The sequence below is a fragment of the Chiloscyllium punctatum genome, chromosome 33 (genome assembly GCF_047496795.1).
Source record: "Chiloscyllium punctatum isolate Juve2018m chromosome 33, sChiPun1.3, whole genome shotgun sequence".
NCBI lineage: Eukaryota > Metazoa > Chordata > Chondrichthyes > Orectolobiformes > Hemiscylliidae > Chiloscyllium > Chiloscyllium punctatum.
Window position 1 is genome coordinate 18,931,160 of NC_092771.1, and position 23,592 is coordinate 18,954,751.

Consider the following 23,592-nt stretch of genomic DNA (forward strand, 5'->3'; position numbering starts at 1 on the left):
TAAAGTAGAAAATGCAAGTGTAGCTGAACACTGAAGTTCTTTAGTTTTAACTTTTCAGATGTTATGAAAATGACCAAGAACCAGGCTTGTAGTACAAAAATTGGTGACTTATTAGGAATGGAAATACGACAATTGTGTTGACTAGTGTCACCTCAAAATGTGATCTTAGCCTTGAGAAACTTTTTTGTCCTTACTGTTTTGAATTGTGTACAGGAGCAGAAAGACCTAGTTGTAAATGTGGATAAGCCATTAAAGGTGGCAGGATACGTAGAGAGAGCTATTAATAAAGTATATAATTTTGTAGATTTCATTAATGAGGCATAAAGGACCAGAGCAAGAAGATTATGCTGAAATTTTTATAGTACAGTGATTAGATCTCAGCTAGAGTTCTGCATACTATTATAATCATCATGATCTACAAAAGATGTGAATGCATTAGGTAGAGTACAGAGGAGCTTTATGAGAATAGTTCTAGGAATGAAGGACTTCCATTATGAAAAAAACTGGAGAAGTTGGGACTGTTTCTCTTGGAGAGAAGAATAGAAGCAGATTTGATTGACATTTTAAAAATTGAGCAAAATAGATGGAAAGAAACTGTCTTCACTCAAAAGGATTGGGAACTATTGAACATAGTTTTGTTTTTTTTGCAAAAGCAGCAAATCTGAGTTGAGAAACATTTTCTCTTAAGGTGTAGAATACTCTGCTTGTGAGCATGATTGAGGCAGGTTCAGTGTAGCCATTCAAGAGGATATTTGGATCATTTATTAAACTATGTAGGATTATGGGAGAAAGGCAGGAATTTTTTTTTTAAAAAACAAAGCTGATACAGGCACAGGTGAAATGGCCTCCATCTACACCATAACTCTGAAAATATCTTCAGGCTAGTAAATTAATTTCAGTTCATAGTTTTTTTTTCTGTGTAAGAGTAGGTACCAAGGGTCACAGACCAGAATTTAGGAACTTACTCTATTCTACCATCTATTGGCCAGAGCCTACACATCATTTTTATTTATTGTAGCTTAGATTTCCATTAGAATGTGCACCAAAAACTGATCAGAAACTGGGCATAGTCAGACTGTATGCACAATACTATAATTTATTGACAAAGTTATTTGTAATCAGTAATTTTGATTTTGTAAAACCTTTCTTTGGTTTCTCTTTACTTACTTGTGACTGTGCTTTGCACACTCCAGTACAGTGAATGTTGCAAGCAATACAGTATGTGTAGAAATATAATTGGTCAGATTAACAATTGTGTAGAATATCTGAATTTGCTTCTCCAAAAAGCTTTCATTACCTCGTTGTTTCCCAATTCTTCTTCGATACTCAGGAAGGAGATGGGATACCTCTAGTTAGATTTCCCAGTGCAATAAAATGAATCAAGTGGTTTATTTATGTCTGTTCTTGATGTTGAGGTATAATGGAGTTGGGTATATTTCGTGGAGTTAAAAAGAACACTGTTGGGGAAGTTGCTGAATTTTTCTGCTCGGGATACTTTTCCAGTCTACTTAAGGTAATTCACCCTCAAAAGCTAACCTTTACATGTAGTGATTAGTAAAGAACCATGTCAGCTGCTGGTCATTTAAACTACAAATTCAAAATGTCTTCATGTGGCTAGTTACAAAAACCACAAGCACCATTGTCCTGGTTTCTTTTATACTTGAACCTGTGCACTTCACAAATTTCCAAAAAGGTATTATCCTCTTTTCTGTTTGGTGATATTTTGTCCTATTTAATCTGTTGGATATTCTTCCTTCTGAGTGCCAACAATTATTCTTTCACCAAGGAAGCCTTAACTATAAAACTAATTACTACTTTCATACTCCACATTTCTTATGTACCCTTTATCCATTTTTGTACCTAACATTGTGACTTGTTCTCGTTAAACTATATGCTGTTTTCTTCTTTTGTTCTCTAAGCTAATTTAGAATTAAACAATTTTTGTTTGAAGTTGTCTAGAGTTAAGAATATTTTCAGAGTTTAGGGTTTCTTTGATTGCTCTATCACTACATTTCTACTGCCATCCCTCCAGCTGGGTTTGTCAAGTCACCCTTGTCAGAAACTAAGCTGACAGGCGACACCATTGAGCTGTACTGTGATGTGGTAGGGAACCCCACACCAGAGATCCAGTGGTGGTATGCTGAGGTCAACAGGGGCGACTCGTTCATACAACTGTGGGATGGTGCTCGGAAACGGAGGGTTTCAATAAACACAGCTTACGGCAGCAATGGAGTGAGTGTCCTGCGTGTCACTAGGTTGGCCCTGGAAGATACGGGGACTTACGAGTGCAGGGCCAGCAACGACCCCAGGCGGAACGATCTCCGACAAAATCCAGCCATTACCTGGATACGAGCCCAGGCCACTGTTGTCATCCTACCAAGTGAGTACTACATATAGTGGTACCATAGCAGTTCCTGCTGGTCAACAAGACCTTGCTCCTTTCCTGTTGTCGTTTTTTTTTTAAAAGATTTTTCCCACCACCTTGTCCATTTATGATGTTGTAGACCTGCACTCCCCTTTAGTAGTCTAGAAATGCCTTGGATAATGCACTTTGTCTTGCCTTTCCTCATGATGCCTCTAGTTGTGTAACTTTACTGTTCAAAAAATCCCAGTATTCAAGTCACTTTACTCTGCCTACGTTAACCATTGTAATGTGTTTGTCCCACAAATTCCTTACCTGCTTAATATTCCACCTTCCCACTTGCCCATGAACAATAGCTTGAGCAGTTTTGTTATCATCAGTCTTTGTAATGAGTCTTTGAGTGTGCTTGAGATGCAAACCTAATCAGATTGGTTTTCTTTCAAAGCAGCCATGGCCAGCCATGAGACACAGTGTGTGTGTGTGTGTGTGTGTGTGTGTGTGTGTGTGTGCGCGCTTTATTCTTACATAATGTGTTGGATGTGGGACAGACGACACAACGAACTGCAAAGGGAGGTGCTCTGAATGCTAAATGGTTTCTGTGGCTGCATGGGTAGGAAAAAATGATGCAGTGACACAATCCTGAAAACCATCCTAAAGGTGACTAAGGAACTGAACTTATCGGACCTTTCATATTTAATCCAAGTTATAAACTAAATGTAAAGTATTTAATATTCTAATAGGCTCAACAGTGATACTGTCAATAAAATTAGCTTCATGAATTCTTAAATTTGATCTGCTCTTTTTTTTTCTACCTTCTGAGGGCAGAATGCATAAGACGTCAGAAAGTGTTTGAGGTTGAACTATTTTTAATGTCTGACTGGTCTAACCAGCAAATTCTGATATCTCTATTTAAAAAGAGTTTGTGCTGAAAAGTTTGATTCTACATTATAGAAAGTAGTATTTTGGCTAGTGTATATTTAATGTGCTAAAAGCAGTAGGTTGTTTACTTTTGATTTATTCGTTGAAAGCTTCCAACTAATCTGCCATGTAAAGTGCTGCTTTAATGTCATGTCAGTATAGCTTTTGGAAAGAAGGACAAGTAAATTTGCATATTTGCTGAACTGGCTGACAATTTGTGCACAACTGAATGGATTCAAAACTGCTGGCTTCCTGTCGAGGGTGCATCTCAATATAGAGTCATAGAGACGTAAGCATGGAAACAGACCCTTCGGTCCAACCCGTCCATGCCGACCAGATATCCCAACCTGATCTAGTCATACCTGCCAGCACCTGGCCCATATCCCTCCAAACCTTACCTATTCATATACCCGTCCAAATGCCTCTTAAATGTTGCAATTGTACCAACCTTCACCACATCTTCTGGCAGCTCATTCCATACACGTACCACCCTCTGCGTTAAAAGTTGCCCCTTAGGTCTCTTATATCTTTCCCCTCTCACCCTAAACCTATGCCCTCTAGTTCTGGACTCCCTGACCCCAGGGAAATGACTTTGCCTATTTATCCTATCCATGCCCCTCATACTTTTGTAGACTTCTATAAGGTCACCCCTCAACCTCCGACACTCCAGGGAAAACAGCCCCTGCCTGTTCAGCCTCTCCCTATAGCTCAGATCCTTGAACCTTGACAACATCCTTGTAAATCTTTTCTGAACCCTTTCAAAATTCACAACATCTTTCCGGCAGGAAGGAGACAAGAATTGCACGCAGTATTCCAACAGTGGCCTAACCAATGTCCTGTACAGCCACAACATGACCTCCCAACTCCTGTACTCAATACTCTGACCAATAAAGGAAAGCATACCAAACACCATCTTCACTATCCTATCTACCTGTGACTCCACTTTCAAGGAGCTATGAACCTGCACTCCAAGGTCTCTCTGTTCAGCAACACTCCCTCAGACCTTACCATTAAGTGTACAAGTCCTGCTAAGATTTGCTTTCCCAAAATGCAGCACCTCACATTTATCTGAATTAAATTCCATCTGCCAATTCTCAGCCCATTGGCCCATCTGGTCCAGATCCTGTTGTAATCTGAGGTAACCTTCTTTGCTGTCCACTACACCTCCAATTTTGGTGTCGTCTGCAAACTTACTAACTGTACCTCTTATGCTCACATCCAAATCACTTATGTAAATGACAAAAAGTAGAGGACCCAGCACCGATCCTTGTGGCACTCCACTGGTCACAGGCCTCCAGTCTGAAAAACAACCCTCCACCACCACCCTCTGTCTTCTACCTTTGAGCCAGTTCTGTATCCAAATGGCTGGTTCTTCCTTTATTCTGTGAAACCTAACCTTGCTAACCAGTTTCCCATGGGGAACCTTGTCGAAAGCCTTACTGAAGTTCGTACAGATCACATCCACTGCTCTTCCCTCATCCATCCTCTGTTACTTCTTCAAAAAACTCAAATAAGTTTGTGAGACGTGATTTCCCACACACAAAGCCATGTTGACTATCCCTAATCAGTCTTTGCCTTTCCAAATACATGTACATCCTGTCCCTCAGGATTCCCTCCAACAACTTGCCCACCACCGACGTCAGGCTCATGGCCTATAGTTCGTTGGCTTGTCCTTACTACCCTTCTTAAACAGTGGCACCACGTTGGCCAATCTCCAGTCTTCTGGACCTCACCTGTGACTATTGATGGTACAAATATCTCAGCAAGAGGCCCAGCAATTGCTTCTTTAGCTTCCCACAGAGTTCTCAGGTACACCTGATCAGGCCCTGGGGATTTATCCACCTTTGTGCGTTTCAAGACATCCAGCACTTCCTCCTCTGTAATATGGACATTTTGCAAGGTGCCACCATCTTTTTCGCTACTTTCTATATCTTCAATATCCTTTTCCACAGTAAATACTGATTCAAAATACTCGTTTAGTATCTCTCCCATTTTCTGCAGCGCCACACAAAGGCTGCCTTGCTGACCTTTGAGGGGCCCTATTCTCTCCCGCGTTACCTACTTGCTTTTAATGTATTTGTAAGAACCCTTTGGATTCTCCTTAATTCTATTTGCCAAAGCTATTTCATGTCCCCTTTTTGCCCTCCTGATTTCCCTCTTAAGTACATTCCTACTTCCTTTATACTCTTCTAAGGATTCACTCGATCTATCCTGTCTATACCTGACACATGCTTCCCTCTTTTTCTTAACCAAACCCTCAATTTCTTTAGTCATCCAGCATTCCGTATACCTACCAGTCTTTCCTTTCACAGGAATATTTCTCTGGATTCTCATTATCGCATTTCTGAAGGCTTCCCATTTTCCAGCCGTCCCTTTACCTGCGAACATCTGCCTCCAATCAGCTTTTGAAATTTCTTGCCTATTACCGTCAAAATTGGCCTTTTTCCAATTTAGAACTTCAACTTTTAGATCTGATCTATCCTTTTCCATCATTATTTTAAAATGAATATAATTATGGTCTCTGGCCCCAAAGTGCTCCCCCACTGACACCTCAGTCACCTGTCCTGCCTTATTTCCCAAGAGTAGGTCAAGTTTTGCACCTTCCCTAGTAGGTACATCCACATATTGAATCAGAAATTGTCTTGTACACACTTAAGAAATTCCTCTCCATCTAAATCTTTAACACTATGGCAGTCCCAGTCGATGTTCGGAAAGTTAAAATCCCCTACCATAACCACCTTATTATTTTTACAGATAGCTGAGATCTCCTTACAAGTTTGTTTCTTAATTTCCCGCTAACTATTAGCTGGTCTTCAGTACAATCCCAATAAGTGATCATCCATTTCTTATTTCTCGATTTCACCCAAATAACTTGCCTGCATGTATTTCCAGGAATATCCTCCCTCAGCACAGCTGTACTGCTATCTCTTATCAAAAATGTCACTCCCCCTCCTCTCTTGCCTCCCTTTCTATCCTTCCTGTAGCATTTGTATATCCTGGAACATTAAGCGGCCAGTTCTGCCCATCCTTGGGTCATGTTTCCGTAATTGCTATGATATCCCAGTCCCATGTTCCTAACCATGTCCTCAGTTCATTTGCCTTCCCTGTTAGGCCCCTTGCATTGAAACAAATGCAGTTTAATATATTAGTCCTACCTTGTCCCTGCCTGCTTTGATGTTTGTTTGGTTTGTCTGTCTGTCACCCGTCTCGGATTGATCTCTTTCCTCACTATCTCCCTGGATACTACCCCTCCCCACCTTGCTAGTTTAAATCCTCCCGAACAGCTCTAGCAAATTTCCCTGCCAGTATATTATTCCCCTTCCAATTTAGGTGCAAACCATCCTCCTTGTACAAGTTTCTTCTACCCCAGAAGAGATTCCATTGGTCCAAAAATGTGAATCCTTCTTCCATACACTAGCTCCTTAGCCATGCATTCATCTGCTCTATCCTTCTATTCCTGTCCTCACTAGCTTGCAGCTCTGGGAGTAATCCAGATATTACTACTCTCGAGGACCTCCTTTTTAAATTCCTGCCTCACACTCTCTAATCTCTCTCTAGAATCTCAACTTTTTCCCTTCCTATATCTTGTTTCCAGTTTGGACAATGACCTCTTCCTGGCCCCTCTTGCCCCGTGAGAACATTCTTCACCCGCTGAGACATCCTTGATCCTGGCACCAGGGAAGCATACACCATTCTGATTTTTTGCTGCTGTCCTCAGAAATGTCTGTCTGTACCTCTGACTAGAGAGTCCCCTCACACAATTGATCTCAACGTACTCCTCATTGCATTAGAGCCAGTCTCAATACTAGAAACTTGGCTGTCCGTGCTACGTTCCCTTGAGAATCCATCACCACCTACGTTTTCCAAAACAGCATACCTGTTTGAAATGGGTATAGCCACAGAAGGCTCCTGCACTAGCTGCCTACCTCTTGCCTTTCCTGGAGACTCCATCCCCCTCCCCCCACCACCACCACAAAACACCTTCCTATAACTGCCATCCATCACATACTATTGTTGTTGCAAATTCCTCATTGCTTCTAACTGTCTCTCCAACCGATCCACTCAATCTGATGAGATTCGCAACCATCAGCATTTATGGCAGATATAATCCACAGTAACCCTTAAACTCTCTTTAAACTCCCACATCTGACAAGAAGCACATCTCATTCTACTAAAGGCCATTTTTGCTCTTTCACAATCTACAGACCCAGAACGTAACACCTCTGCAAAATAACACCTACTCCTCTATAAAACACTGTCCCAGGTTAAATAATTATGGCTTATATTTAAGTTTAATCAAGAGACATATCTCAGAAAGCACCCACTCTACTCACTCCTGCAGACTTTCTGTAGGCCCCACTTAAAAACTATACACTTATCTGCTTCTGTGCTGTGAACTTTGCCCAAACAGTTCCTCCAAGATCAGTTGTGAATTTCACTGTTTGTTAATTTTCCCAGATGCACTCCAATGTCCAGCGTTTATATGAATTCAAACAGCAAAGGCAGTAACTCTGCAGGTTCTCCCCACCCCCTCTTTTCCCCCCTCCCCCCCCCCCCCCCCCCTCGCTTCCTCCCTCTTCCTCCCCCCACCCCCCCTTTTCCTCCACTGACCACACCATGTGCTTCCTTTGTGTTCTTCTCCCTTTTAAAATTGCTGTTGTTTTGACTTGACTTTTTGACTTTCTTACAGAAATAAATTTTAGGGAGAATCATGTTCTCCCACCTTTTTATATTTAATGTCATTTTGTTAAAGTGAATGCAGAGGACTTCATCCTGGTTCCTGGGGTGGAGGGGGCTAGGAATTAAAAGCCAACATGCATTGTTTCTGAATTAATAACATTGGGGATAACTAACTTTATAAGTCCTTTTAAGCTAATAGCCACAGTAACTCCTCATAATATTACCAATGAAACTTCATGTTGATGTTAACCAAGGGTATAGATATTCTTGTACTTCAAGGAAAAATAAGGGCTGCTGATTACTTATTTGTAAAACTAAAGTGCTACTCGTTATTTATCGTGCTGAGGTTTCTAAGAGAGCTGATATGTATTCTGCTTTAGCTTATAGCAGCTGTAGTCTGGTCTCTTCATAACCTGGTAGCATATTTATATTAGTGATTGGGTTCAGCATTCAAATGTCTTGAGTAATTCCATGAAAATGATTGGAGTTGGACCAAGAAGCCCTTTTCAGAATTTTTCATTTTTCGAATTGTTCACCACTTTCATGTTGATATGCAGCTCTTTGGAATGCACACTAATGCAAAAGTGCAAGCCTGAGCCAAGCGATTAGGTACTGTAAAGTGAGATATCTAAGAGTTGAACTGTTTCCATTCACTCCTCATACAGTTTTAACTGTAATAAGACTTTAAAAATTCACTTCTCTGAACAGAGCATTTTGGAAGTAGATAAGAATACTAGTTTAGAAAATTATTGGAGTTTTAATTATAGGCAATGTCAAACTTCTGTGCTGTAGACCATTGAGCTTAATTTGCCTTTAAAAGCACAGAATTGGGCTGTTTCACTACACGTTTTGTACTTTTCAACATGGAAAAATTACAGATTAATACCTGCATTTAAAATGATGAACAGACAGATGTCATAGAAATCCATTAAATACTTATCTGCTAATATTGCCAATTATGATTTTGGACCTTTAAGCAAAGGTTATATATTTCAAATTAATTGCATTATATGTTTGCAGCTTGCATTAATTTTTCATTTTTCAGTAGTATTGATAAATTAATGCTTTCAAAAATAGTGAGGAAAACAGTCATTCGGAATGGTGAGTAGGCATTGAAAGTAATGATCCAATTGAAAATTCTCCTTCCTGTCCTCTTTTTCCCATTCTTTTGTTTCTCCTATAACGGACACACCACCACAACTCCACCTCTGTTTTCACTTGCTTTCCTATCCTAACGATTAGAATGTGTACTGACCACATCCATTCATCTCTTGTATTCCAAATAATCACTCTTTTTAGATTTGTTTTCTGCACTAGTATCACGTTTAGTGTCAGTGTTTCTCCCCTGAATTTTAAAGGATCACTTCTTTACAATGTCCATAATTTTTTTTTGATTTTTAAAAATAGTTCTTGAAACGCATGCAGTATCCCCTTTCACTCCATTGTGGCTGAGATTCAGAAATCCAGAAAAGGTTAATTTCTGCTGACCCGCCAGAAATTGAAGCTTTTTAAATTAAGAAATACCACAGTGGCAAATATGTGAATTATTCAGTGTGAGGTTCCAGTTCAAATATTGACATTTCTCCTGTGTTTTTAAAAGAATGCTAAATCATTTTTTTAATAAGTCGACAAATATCAAAAAGCATACAGTTCTGCAACTGATAAAGACATTTCTTGACATAATATGGGCATGAGTGAGATTATGATCCTGTACTGTCCATTCTACTTTGGGTTGCATTGGAAACTTTTTAAAAGCTCAGTGGAAAGGCAAAATATTTTGAACTATGATGTTTGCAAAGTTGACCTAACTTTTGAAGACCCCCGTAAAGGCCAAACAAATAAATAAGTGGTTTACCTTCCATCCATTCAAAGTTCAGCTTATTGAGATCAAAAACAGATGTTGTTTGTCTGTAAAATAAATGGTCAGAATTGGAACGTGTGGTTCCCTCTACTTTGCAGTCTGTTATGATGCCTGTCATGTGATCCAATATATGAAAAAAAATGAAGTAAATTATAAAGCTGTTAAAATTACTTGGAAATTATTTTGCATAAGTTTAAACATGTTTAATTTTAAGCATTTCATGTCGGTTTTCAGGAAAGAAATAACCAAATCATTTGGTTAACTGTAGTGATGTCATTGCTCAAAGTTTTGAGCTGTTGGTGTTTTCAGAATTTTGTCCATCCAATTTTCTTCTGTCCAGATGCATCAAATTCAATGTTTAATTTACTGATTTTTTTTTAAAGAAGACTACCACTTTGTTTTATATTTCTGAAAAACAATTAGAAACTTTCTATGAAGTAAATGGGAATGCACTTCAAAATATTTTCTCTCAGAGGCTCCTGAACATTTAAAATGCGTTACCAATATCGCTAGGGCCGAGTGATAAATGCTGGTCAACCAGTGATGCCCACTTCGCACAAGAGAATTTAAAAATACAAACTATTGATATTAGGAAGAAATTGGATGAAGACTTGATATACACTTCAATTTAAAAGGCAAGAATCGTGATGGGTCGGGCAGAGAGTGAAATTGGATTGAAATTAGTTGGGTCCAACGTAAAACTAATGTACTCAGGGTTTAGCTACTGAAATTATGATGAGATTCTGCCTTTTAGCGTGTTCATCAGCGATCTCTCTCTACAGTGCAACTCTTGAGGTTGCAACTATATTGAGAGATCAAGTATACAAATGGCTAATATAAAAGGATAACTTCCACTGATAAACTGAGTGATTTTCTTAGCATAATGATGAACTATATTTTATTGATTATGCAATTCAATCATAAGAAATTGCTAATCATGTCAGAAACCAATATAAAAAAAGTTTAGAAACAAATATTGATCATGACAACAGAACAGGGTGCAGAACTTGTATTTGTGTGAATAAATTGAATTTTCTTGGTAATGAGACATAAAGCATATTTATTTCTGGAGTCTGTTACTTAAGATTCTGGGCAATTTAAAGGGAAAACCCACTTATAACAAAGTGTGACTGGTTTCAATAACATCAATAAAAGGTGATGGTGCAAAAACTGTGGGTTCTCAGGCAAGGTTTTGGTCAAAAACTGTGCGGATGGGGTGAGAAGAATGTTTTTTAAAATGCAACAAGTAATGACTTGGAGCCCGCTGCCCATGACGTTGACAGAAATGAAAGCAATTTTTTTGAAAAAGAAATTGGATGGGCACTTAAAGGAAATACATTTGTAGACTGACTGTGCTCGAGCAGGGAAATGGGTCTGTGAAGAGCAGTAAGGACAAAAAGAAGATGGTAGAGAGATTTATGCAGGAAAGACTCCCTTGCAGAGAGCAAGGTCAAGAGGAGGCAGAGATGGAGGAACTATGATTTCAGAGGGTAGGCATAGAAAGGTTGAGATTGGGAGTGTTTAATAGTGTTGTAAAAGTTAGAGGAGTAATTTAAACTTTATAGTGAGAACTTCAAAAATGTCATATTGGGGAAATTAGGAGCCAATATCAATCAATCAAGTGAAGGGTGATTGGGATGAAAAAAAGGCAGCTGTTTTGGCGCAGCAGGTCTGATCATTATACAGTCTTGGAAGGCACCAACTTAACCCTCTGAAATTTCTCAGTCTTGAGAATCTTTGGATTACCTTGCCTCAGAACTGTGGGGACGAAGTCCTTGTGTATATTTAATGCAGAAATTGATTTCCTGACTGATGAAGAATCTATGAATTTGGGGGGGTGGGGTGTAAGGATAGGAAAGTGGGTGTGAGGAGTGTTGGGGACTGCCTGCTCCTGTTCCTATTTCTTATGGGTGTGGAGGTGAACATGTGTCTCAAAATTTGGTGCATGAGAAATGGATTTCAATTCATGGAACATTGACACTGGTACAGGGAAAAGGTGGGATTTGTACTGTTATGACAATCTACACTTAAACTGTGATAGCACTATGTTCTGATCAGTCATAACACAAGGGCTTTAACTTAAATGGTGGGGGAAGTTAGACTATGTGACGGGAGGTATATTCTAACAGCTATACCTGCAGGAGCATGTCAGGTTAGCAACTAAAACCTACAGCAAACCCCAGATCGTCCTATGAGGAAGAGATGAATAGATCCTTGATTGATAAGGCAGTCAAAGGTTTTGGGGGTAAAGAGAAACAGTTCAGCAATTCATTCAACTGTGATCTTTCTAAATAGTGGAATATGCTTGAGGGGTGAATGATCTATTCCTACTCCTAATTTGCACAAGTGGATGGTCACCACAGTGGGTATAGGATTGCACTCTTATTTGTTTCCAGCTGAGCTTTCAATCGTAACTGTTAGTAACAATTTATTTTAGTCTCTCAGCCTCGATTCGGAAGAATAATGCACATTTAATGGTTTATGCGTCTTGCCATTGACTATTTAAATTGCATGGGAGTTTCACTATTATATGTAAAATGTCTAGAACTTGGTTCATTCCCATCACTTTTCTTAAAAGATAAATTTAGTTTGGTAAGCTAGTTACTGACCTAGATCGTAAAATTGACTAACCCATAACTGAAGATAAAAATAAACAACTCTGGAAGCTGAAAATCTGAAATGGAAACAGAATTTGTTAGGAAAGCTTAACTGGTCTGACAGTATCTTTTGAAGGTGGGAACAGCTAAAGTTTAAGACCAATTCACTACTTTTTGGAACTTTCACCTGAAGAATTTAATTTGCAATGAGTACTTGACTTTAAAGGGAAGGTATATTCTAACAGCTACACCTGCAGGAGCATGTCAGCTTAGCAACAAAAATCTACTGCAGACCCCAGATCATCCCATGAGCAGCCCTGATGGTCAGACTTGGGAAAACCCTTTTTTTACACTTAAGCTGGATGAATCTGCTTGCTTATCCTTCCTGATTGCACTGCAGCTGGAGCTGAGGACCATTCTTGTAGATTGTTTGCAGGCAATTCCTAATTTTATAAATAAGATTTTGATACTATTTGCCTGCTTTGTTGAATACAAATTGCTGATGAGGTAGTGGTCATTTGAACGCACATTCTATCCATATTCCTCTTTTTAAAACTGTTAGCATCGTAACTGCTATTACAATTAAAACTTCATCGACTTTGTTTTGTAAGCCAGTTCCTTGAACAATACTCTATGAAATCCACTTCAAAGTTCCCAATCAATACCAGACAAATTTTGTTTAAAATTTCATTTAACCCTTTTGGGAACAGAGGGACTTTGCAACTATATTGGAATGGGCAAATTAAAAGTTTTTAAAAAATCTCTATGCTACAAAGAGACTGCAAATCTTATTTATATATATTTTTTTCATTATGAAATTGCTCATTCTCCGCTCGGGGATTAATTCATTGTTGGCCCGAGTGGTATTAAAATCCATCAATAGTCTGTTCCCATCTGGTTGTTTTTTGCAATCACATTTCATTATTAGTAAGTGAAGACTTTACTTTCAGGAAAGCCAGTGTGACATGAATGATGTGCTGTTTCTGGTTTTCACCATGGTTTGTTTTTGGTAACAATTTTTCTTCTAGTTTCGTAGATAGAAAGTAGCCCTGAAGTGTCAGGTTTCTCAGTCTCACCCTAACTGCGAGCAGCAAATCTGTCCTGACCTTAACTGTTTGCAAACACTTCGTTACATTGAGCTCTAGCCAACACTGCACTTAATATTGAATAGTTCGTTTATGCAGCAAAAAATTTAGCTTGGAGTCTGGTACACTTAGAACATTTTAAAAGTCATCTGGCTGGCAATATGAACAAGAAGGATTTAGAGGGATATGGGCCAAATGATTGCAAATGGGTCTAGATTAATTTAGGGTAACTGGTTGGCATGGACAAGTTGGACTGAACGGTCTGTTTCCATGCTGTACATTTCCGACTCTCGTCATGGTTATTTATCAACTGATTGACTGACTGACAGATAAAACCTTCATAATGGTTATGTAAGAAACAAATAATGCAGTCCATTTAAAGAATGTTGTGTTTTCAAGTGGCTGGAGTTGGTTGTATTTGTTGTCTGCCTGACACCAATTTTATGTTCACTAACAGCTTTTATTTCGCTCTGTATTTTAGAGCCAAAGATCACACCATCTGAAGACGTTGTTTTAAAACCCACAAGTTCACCTATCATCCTATATTGTAACCTGACCTTCGCACCAATTCCCAGCAATGGCAGTTATTGGATAAAAGATGGAGAAGAGATTGCTGGGACCAGGAATTCTTCCGGTGCAAACAGCACAGAGTACAAGTGAGGATTAAGACTTCAGGTTTATGTAAACAGTTGTGTTGGAATTTTGAAACTAAGGCATGAATAAATAACTAAACATTTTTTCATATCTCTAAATCAAAGAGAAGTTGGGGATAAATTCTGATGCAATAACTAAAGATGTAGTAGATTCTTTGGTAAGGATGTGTTTTGTAGAGTCTGTGAGAGAATGGACTTGAATGCGAGCTTTTTTAAGTTCCAGGGATGTGGGCATCACTGGCTAGGTCTGCATTGTTATCTGTCCGTGGATGGTGTGTTACATCAAGGGCAATCTCCTTGCCCATCTAACTGGTAAAAGGCCTTGGTTTGGAGGTTGTTGTCAGAGGAGGTTGACAAGTTGCTGCAATGCATCTTGTTGATGGAACAGGCTGTGCTGTTGTTGACTAAGTCAAAATTTAATGTAATGGAGGGTGCTAAATAAGTTGATTGCTTTGATCCACATGGTGTTGAATTTATTGAGTTGGATTTGCATCAGCCAAGCAAGACGAGTATTCCATAACGCTCCTGGCTTGTCTTCTAAATGTTGCACAGGCTTTGGGAAGTGGGAAGCAAAGGCCCTCACCACAGAGTTTGCAGTCTGAGTTGCTTTTGTAACCACAGTATTTACATGGTTAGGCCAACTTAATTTCTGCTAGGAGAAAGTGAGGACTGCAGATGCTGGAGATCAGAGCTGAAAATGTGTTGCTGGAAAAGCGCAGCAGGTCAGGCAGCATCCAAGAAGCAGGAAAATCTACGTTTCGGGCATGAGCCCTTCTTCAGGAATAAGGAGGTTACAAAAGCAACTCCGACTGCAAACTCTGTGGTGAGGGCCTTTGCTTCCCACTTCCCAAAGCCTGTGCAACATTTAGAAGACAAGCCAGGAGCGTTATGGAATACTCGTCTTGCTTGGCTGATGCAAATCCAACTCAATAAATTCAACACCATGTGGATCAAAGCAATCAACTTATTTAGCACCCTCCATTACATTAAATTTTGACTTAGTCAACAACAGCACAGCCTGTTCCATCAACAAGATGCATTGCAGCAACTTGTCACAATGGTAATCCCTAGGGTCATAAAGATGGAACCTTCAGTGATGACTATGCTGTTGAAAATTAGAACATAAAACAGTATAGCATAAGAACAGGCCCCTTGGCCTGTCTCCACCCGCCACTACCCCATTCTAAATTGAACCCATCTGCAGGCATATGGTCTGTTTCACTTGATTCCCTGCCTGTTCATGTGTCTCTGTAAATGCCTCTGAAACATTGCTATCATCTCTGCTTCTACCATCTCCCCTGGCAGCACATTCCATGCACCCACTGCCATCTGTGGGTTTTCAAAGAAAGCTTTCCTTGGACATCTCTAAACGTGTCCCCTGCCCCAAAAAAAATTGATGGCCCCTGGTAGTTGATCTTTCTACCCTGGGAAAGAAACTCCGACTATGCACCCCATCCATGTCTGGTAATTTCATATACTTTTGCCAGCTCACATTCAGCCTCTGACACTTTCACAAATGCAGTCCAAATTTGTCCAACCTTTCCTTGTAATCAATACACTCCAATCCTGCAACGTCCTCTCCAAAGCCTCTATATCTTTCCTGTAGTGTGGTGACCAGAATTGTACACAGTGCTCCAAATATATCCTAACTTCAGCATTCTAAAGCTGCAACATGACTTGCCAACTTTTTATACTTAGTGCTCTGACCAAAACGAGCATGCTGTATGCCTCCTTATCCAGTTGTGTTGCCACTTTCAATGAGCTATGGACATGAATCCTGAGATCCCTTTGAATATCAAAACTAAGGGCCCAGTCATTTACTATATACTTTCCTTTTGCATTTGATGTCCTAAAATGCTTTACCTGTCAGATTAAATTCTATCTGCCATTTCTCTATCCAACTGATGTATATCCTGCTGTATCCTTTGACAACCTTCCTCACTATAAACAAGTCCATCAATTTTCTTGTTGTGTGCAGACTTAGTTCACCAACTTATTCATCCCTAAATCATTTTCTCCGAAAACACATATCTCTGCACTGATCCTTTGCAGGACAACAATGGTCGCAGACCTCCAATCCAAAACTATGCTGTCTTCTATGACCAGGCAGCTTTGTAGCCAATTTACCAACTCACTCTGGATCTCAATGACTTAGTCATATATGACCAGCTTACCATGTAGTACCTTATCAAATGTTTTAGTAAAATCTGTGAAAACAACATCCACTGACCTACCCTCTCAATCATCTTTGTCTGTCTTAAGAAACTCAATCAAGTTTGTGAGGTGAGACCTCCCATGCACAAAACCATGCTGGCTGTCCCTAATAAGTCCATTCTTTTCAAAAGTGAGAACCCTATTTCTAAGTATCGTTTCCAATAATTTCCCTACCACTACTATAAGGCTCAACAATTTTTAATTTTCAGGATTATCCATGTTGCCCTCCTTAAATAAAGGAACATCATTGGTTACACTCTAGTCTTCTGGGACCTCACTTGAGGCTAAAGTGGATACAAAGAACTCTGTCAAGGCACCAGCACTGTCCTCACTTGCCTCCCTCAGAATTTTGGGTCATATCTTATTGGATCCGGGAATCTAGTTACCTTAATGTTCAAGACACCCAACACTATCTCTTCCTTGATATTGACATGCCCTAGAATATCAACATAATTTTACTATTTTACTGTATCTCTTGTTGACAGTAGTCATTCCCTAACACAAATGTAACTAAGAGCCAAGCCTGAATGTGTTCCAGATCTTGCTGCATTGTGCATGGACTGCTTCAGGTTACAAAAGCTTTCTTTGCAGACAGAATAAACTTGTACAATGCCTGATTCAATTCAGCAAAGCAGGTAATGGTCATCGACTGCTTTATTTCTCGGGGTGATGACCTGACCAATCGATGGAAACATTCCTGAATTGATTTGATTTGATTTGTTGTCACGTGTAAGCTTGGCAGTTTACAGCTGATCAGCATTGCCATGGAGACTGTAGCAGTTAATGTGTCTACTGATCAGAGTCCAACCAATTCATGTTCTTTTCTCGTATGGTATAAATATTGGGGTTTTTTTCCCTTTTCATTGGTGGTATTGTGAATTGTCCTAATAAGTGCTTCCACTAAATGTTCTTTCAACAATACTCTTCAACCATGTTTGGTATTATGACCAGACCTCGAGAGGTTCCCCAAAATGATATAATTCAGGCGGGATACCCCAAATTGTAAAGCTCCTGGCTGAGAAGGGATGAACTGGCTCTTTGTTTTTCACCTGCCCCCCTTTGATCACAAGTTAATTTTTAAACATTCCCTTTGCTTACATTTCTCCATGAGCTAAATGTATTTGTTTTAAAGGAGTTAATATAATCACTATTTCTCAAATTAGCAAAAAGTGTGTTTAATTACTAAGCTGGAGCAGTAACAGTAAAACAACACAATAGAAATGAGGAGAGTCCAAGATAAAAGGTTTATCAAAAGGTGAATTGGTCTGTTGAACTATTCACCAAAAACAGTTGGCACTGGTAGTTTTGAAATTGGTAGTTAAATAGTCAATTTTGATGTTCTTAGGTTTGCAGTTTGGAAAATATTCTGTTCTGATTCCTTTCTACAGTGTCTGAATTTCAATATTCAGAGAGAGAGAATATATGCTTTTCTTTTCCCTGGACATAGGGGTGTTTAAAATGATTGCTCCCATAGCTAAATCATGCTTCCTTGCTATCTAGTTGAAGGTCAATGCCTAACAGTCGTGATTCTGAAACCCAATAGCTTTTTGTAGCCTTCTTCCAAACCCCACGCACATGCACAGCCCCAAAGCAAAGTCGTTCTTGCTGCCATGCATACTTCAGAGGGAGTGATGCCCCCACCTGTCCAACATCCTCTCCCCAAAGTCTGTAGTTCAGTTTTAGTGGTTGCGCTGCCATTGAGCATTTTATTACAAAGGTAGAGAAACAAATTGCTGGAAAAGTTCGGCAAGTCTGGTACCATTTGTGAAGAGAAATTCGTTACCGTTTCAGGTCTGGTGACCTTTCCTCAGAAGTAACAAGGATAGGATGTAAAATGTGGCCTTTTGGGCATGTGACATTTTACCACAGAATTGTTACTGTCTGATCATTTAGGATCATTTCTGGTATTTTCATACACGGGGCTGGAGTTTTGTATCGATTGAATGCAACGTAAATTGGGCATTTTACGAACTTCCAAAACACTCACCTCACATATGACTGAGTTTGCCTGGATTTTTATTCTTCCACACAGGATTTAGATTTGTGATGCATTTTGGAGCAGCAGTAGATTTCAGGAGTTCAAGAGGGGAGGGTGGAGGCTAGTAGATTCATCCCAGTTCTTAGACAGCAGCTTAGCTCCTATTGTTTTTGCTATGCCTAACCACTACCCCTTGACATTCGTTGGTGTTACCATTACTGAATCACCCATTATTAACATCCTAGGGGTTACCATTGACCATAAACTCTATTGGACTTGCCATATAACCATACTAGTTGAGAGTGGGGTGCTGAAAAAGGTCAGGAATGATGAAGGGCTCTTGCCCAAAACGTCGATTCTCCTGTTCGAATGCTGCCTGACCTGCTGAGTATTTCCAGCACCCCACTCTTGACTCTGATCTGCAGTCCTCACTTTCTCTTAGTTGAATATAACCACACTAGCTATAAGAGCAAATCAGAGGCTGGGAACACTGCAGTGAATAATTCACCACCTGACTCCCCAAAAGCTGTTCACAGTCTACAAGGGACAAGTCAACAGTGTGATGGAATACTCCCTACTTGCCAAGATGGATGCATCTCCAACAGCCCTCGAAGCTTGACACCATTCAGGACAAAGCAGCCCTTTTGATTGGCACCGGATTCACAAACATTCACTCCCTCCACCAGCAGTGTGTACTATATACAAAATGCACTGCAGAAATTCATCAAAGATTCTTGGCCAGCTCCTTTCAAGCCCATGGCCACTTCCATCTAGATGGACAAGGGCAGCGGCTACATAGGAACACGACCACCTATACGTTCCCCTCCAAGCAACTCCACATCTTGACTTGGAAATGTTTTGCCATTCCTTCATGGTCAAAATTCCCTCCTGAAGACCTTTTGTGGGTCAACCTACAGCATGTGGACTGCAGTGGTTCAAGGATAACTAGGGATGGGCAATAAATGCTGGCCAACCAGCGATGCCCATATCCCACAGGTGAAATTTTAAAAAGTATACCCCGGAACACCATTGAACCCTTAACAATCCCTCCATAGCCCACATAACCTCGTGTCGCTCGCCCAGTCAGCACAGTGTACTTTCCTTTGGAATTGTGCAATGATAATAGAAATTATTTTAATGCAAGTGAAAAAGTAAACCTGTGACAATCAAATAACTTTTTAGTTCAATTTAAAAAAAATACTGCTTGCCCACAGAAATAAAATTTAATTCCACAAGTGGCTTTTAAGTTGTATACACAAATATCCATTTAATCAAATCATGTCAAAGGCTGATTGTTATTATAACATTGTAAAACTGTCTATCATTCCCTTGAGCAGCTGTGTCAATAGAACACTTATTGACCACCTCTTGAAATGGTTTTTGGCAATCACTTATAATATCCATGGTGGTCAAGATATTGGTTTGCAACAGTAAGAACCTGAAACTGAATGAACAAAAACTTGGGTTTCCATTTTTTAACGGATCGTCAGTTAATATAGGGGTCAGGTAATTTAAAATCCAACAATCGGGTAATTTGCTTTCCAGTGTCAGAGTACTTTGCATATTTAATTCACAGTACCAAATATAGGATTTCCCAACACTTTTTTGATCATTTGGAATGCATTATGGCAGTTACTCCAATGGAAAAGGTAATGTAATCCATCATCACCATTTAGACAATTCTGGTCAATGCAGTGATCAACTTATCTTTGCAGAACAGAACCCTGTTATGAATGATTGCAGTAAAAGCTCCTCTGTGTTAGAGTGCAGCATCTGGTAAAGATGCTTGGAGGTGTCAAACCATTTTGCACCTCCCTGTTGCAATGATCTTCACTTCTCAATAGACCCAGCACAATGCTCATGGACTTCTCATAAATGAACATGTTTTTATTTTTTTTGAGCTTCCAAACTCCATAAGTGTCCCCATACATATTGTGCGGAAGGAAATACAATTTTCCAATGATCCTTGACTTCAGAACTTCTCTGTGGATGTGGTTTGCAGCTAAGACCTTCAAAATCTCTGGAAAGACTGCATAAAATGGGCAGGTTTTAAGAAGGTAGCAGATAATTTGGTGGGTTTTTTCTTGCAGTCGGAACAATTTTTGCGGTCTTGAAAGTTGACTGTCAACTCCATTGTAAGACGAAAGATCCAACCCTGTAACTGCTCAAATCTAGAAAATCTCACGTGACGCTCATCAAACCTCAAAAAAAAAATCCTTTATGGGTTAAACTAAAATTGGAAATTTGTTGGGTCTTCAGTGCATCTATTTCGGGACTACTACTGAGCAGACGAGTGGCCTCGTTAACAGTTTTGATTTTAAAATAGGAACAGCGCTTAATGTTTTTCAACATGAGCCATATTCTGATGTGGTTTATAATTTTGCACAATCTTATATTTGAGAGTTTTAAAATAAAATAGCATTGCTAATAACTATGATATATTTATTCACATGCTAAATATGTTTTACGAGATTTTGCAAATTTTCAGCGTTTTGTTTACCATGATTGAAATATGTAATTTGAATGCCATTACAGTATCTGTACAAAAAGAATTCAGCTTTCTTTTTATCTTTTTCTTGGTTTTGAAATTCAGGATAAACAAACCTAAAACTGAAAGTTCTGGAGAGTATCACTGCCTCTTCATGTTTGAAAACTCGCCTTCAGCCAATGCCTCCATTGAAATCAAAGGTAAGCCATGTAATCTTGTAGGAAACACTACATGCTCTCACATTATCTCTGCACTAATTAACAATCCACTGGCTTCCAGTCCACCAATGTCTTAGTTGTATATTCACATCCTTGCTATCAAGTTCCTTTTGTGGCCTTGTTCTCCCCGATCTCTCCCTCTCCTACAACTCCTAGAGTCATAGAGCTGTACAGCTCGGGATCAGACCCTTAGGTCCAGCTCGTCTATGCTGACGAGATATCCTAAATCTAGTTCCATTTGCCGGTACTCTTTAAACCTTTTCTATTCCTATACCCATACAGGTGCCTTTTAAATGTTGTAATTGTACTAGCCTCCACCACTACTTCCTCTGGCAGCTCTTTCCATACATACACCACCTTCTGCATGAAAAAGTTGCCCCTCAGGTCCCTTTTAAATTTTTCCCCCTTCACCCCAAACCCAGGGTCTCTAGTTTTGGACTCCCCCATCACAGGGAAAAGACCTTGTTTATTTGCCCTATCCATGCCCCTCATGATCTTATACACCTCTATAAGGTCACCCCTTGACTTCTCAGAAAACAATCCCAGCCTATTCACCCTCTCCCTACAGCTCAAATCCTCCAACCTGGCAACATCTTTGTAAATCTTTGCTGAACCCTTTCAAGTTTCACAACATCCTTCCAGTAGGAGGGAGACCAGAATTTCACACTGTATTCCAAAAGTATCCTAACCAATGTCCTGTACAGCTGCAACATGATCTTTCAGCTCCTGTACTCTATTCTCTGACCAATGAAAGAAAGCCGTACCAAATGCCGCATTCGCTATCTTACGTACCTGTGACTCCACTTTCCAGGAACTATGAATCTGTACTCCAAGGTCTCTTTTTATTTTTCAGCAACACTCCCTAGGACCTTTTAATGTTAAGTGTACAAGTCCTGCTCTGATTTGCCTTTCCAAAATGTGCACTTCACATTTATCTAAATTAAATTCCATCTGCCACTCCTCAGCCAGATCAAGATTCCATTGTACTCTGAGGTAATCTTCTTCGCTGTCCAATGCATCTCTAATTTTTTTTTGTCATCTGCAAACTTACTATACCTCCTATATTCACATCCAAATCATTTTATATAAGTGGTGAAAAGCAGTGGACCCAGCACCGATCATTGTGGCAAACCGCTGGTCACAGGCCTCCAGTCTGAAAGGCAACCCTCCATCACCACCCTCTGTCATGTCTCTTCGAGCTAGTTCTCCCTGTATTCCATGTGCTCTAACCTTGCTAACCAACTTACCATGAGGAACTTTGTTGAACGCATCACTGAAGTCCGTACAGATCACATCCACTGCTTTGCCCTTCTCATTCCTCTTTGTTACTACTTCAAAAACCTCAATCAAGTTAGTGAGACATTATTTCCCATGCACAAAACAAAAACAGAAGTTGCTGGAAAAGCTGAGAAGTGAGGAAGGGTCATCGCACCCAGAACCTTAATTCTGATCCCTGTTCACCGATGTTGCCAGACCTGCTGAGCTTTTCCAACAACTTCATGTTTTGTTTGATTTACAGCATCCGCAGTTCTTTGTTTTTCTTTTGTTCAACTTTCTTGAGAACAGAATCTTACATATTGTACATTAAACCCAGGTCGATCGTGTTGCATCTGTCTATATTAAAATGCATGATTGATTTCCACTGTTTATACCCCTCATTTGGAATTTCTGTAAATGTTGGACCTAATTTAAATTTGATCTATGGGTGAAGCTTAACTTACCTCCACACCTTCCTTTTTCATCCCTTCATCTATTTGGAAGCAATGTTTTAACTTTATGAAATTGAATGTGAAGCAAGAACTTTATCAAAAATATTTCAAGGATTTCATTTCCCCCCCCCCCCCCCCCAAAACTTGACTTGTGTACTCAAATAATTATTTAGTGATTTTTGGGAAGTGATCTTGTGTAATAAATGTTTACAGCTCGCAGGTTTTCAGCAAACGGGTTTCTTTATGCTGCTTGGTTGGTCATTTGCATACTGCAGTGTGACTGGGCTTGCTTTTGGCAAGTTACTGTGAATTCTGCTTTAGCTATCTACATTTACATGGATGAGAGCCAAGGAAATAGATGAATAATATGAAGCAAGATATTGATGGCAAATCAATCACTAATGATTTATAATAACGTATATATCTAAATCTTGCATTAATTCAGTGCCTCCAAAGTAAGTTGGAATTTTCCTCCTATTTACAAAGGAAGCTCGATCCATCTGAGTGGAAAGACTTGAAGATTACATTACTTCACCTGAACTTATTAATGTGAAAGTAGCCTCATTTGGAGCATAAATACGGACATTGACCAGGAAGGTCAAATGGCCTGCTTCTGCACATTTAATGATAGGTATTTTGTGAGACAGTTCTTGCTGTAAGGGGGGCGCGGGGAGAGAGATCATTGAAGTAATATTTTTTAAAATTTATAAAACCTAAACTGATTGGCATCATCATTGATAGCAAGAAATTGATACTCTTCTATGCATGGGTTTAAAAACTGCAGCAATTTAGCTTTGAAACAAGCATGCCCAGACCGACTTTTGAATGC

General features: G+C 39.6%; 1 protein-coding gene across 2 annotated transcripts in view; it reads left to right on the forward strand.

The window, feature by feature from the left end:
- LOC140458463 (neuroplastin-like) overlaps positions 1 to 23,592 on the forward strand; it is an 85,925-nt gene that overhangs the window by 31,832 nt on the left and 30,501 nt on the right. The window contains exons 2-4 of one of the 2 annotated variants that reach the window (XM_072553076.1): positions 2,033 to 2,380; positions 13,985 to 14,159; positions 20,942 to 21,036. In XM_072553076.1, the coding sequence (XP_072409177.1) occupies positions 2,033 to 2,380; positions 13,985 to 14,159; positions 20,942 to 21,036 (618 nt within the window). The remainder of the gene's footprint in view (positions 1 to 2,032; positions 2,381 to 13,984; positions 14,160 to 20,941; positions 21,037 to 23,592) is intronic. The other variant, XM_072553077.1, reaches the window with a different exon arrangement.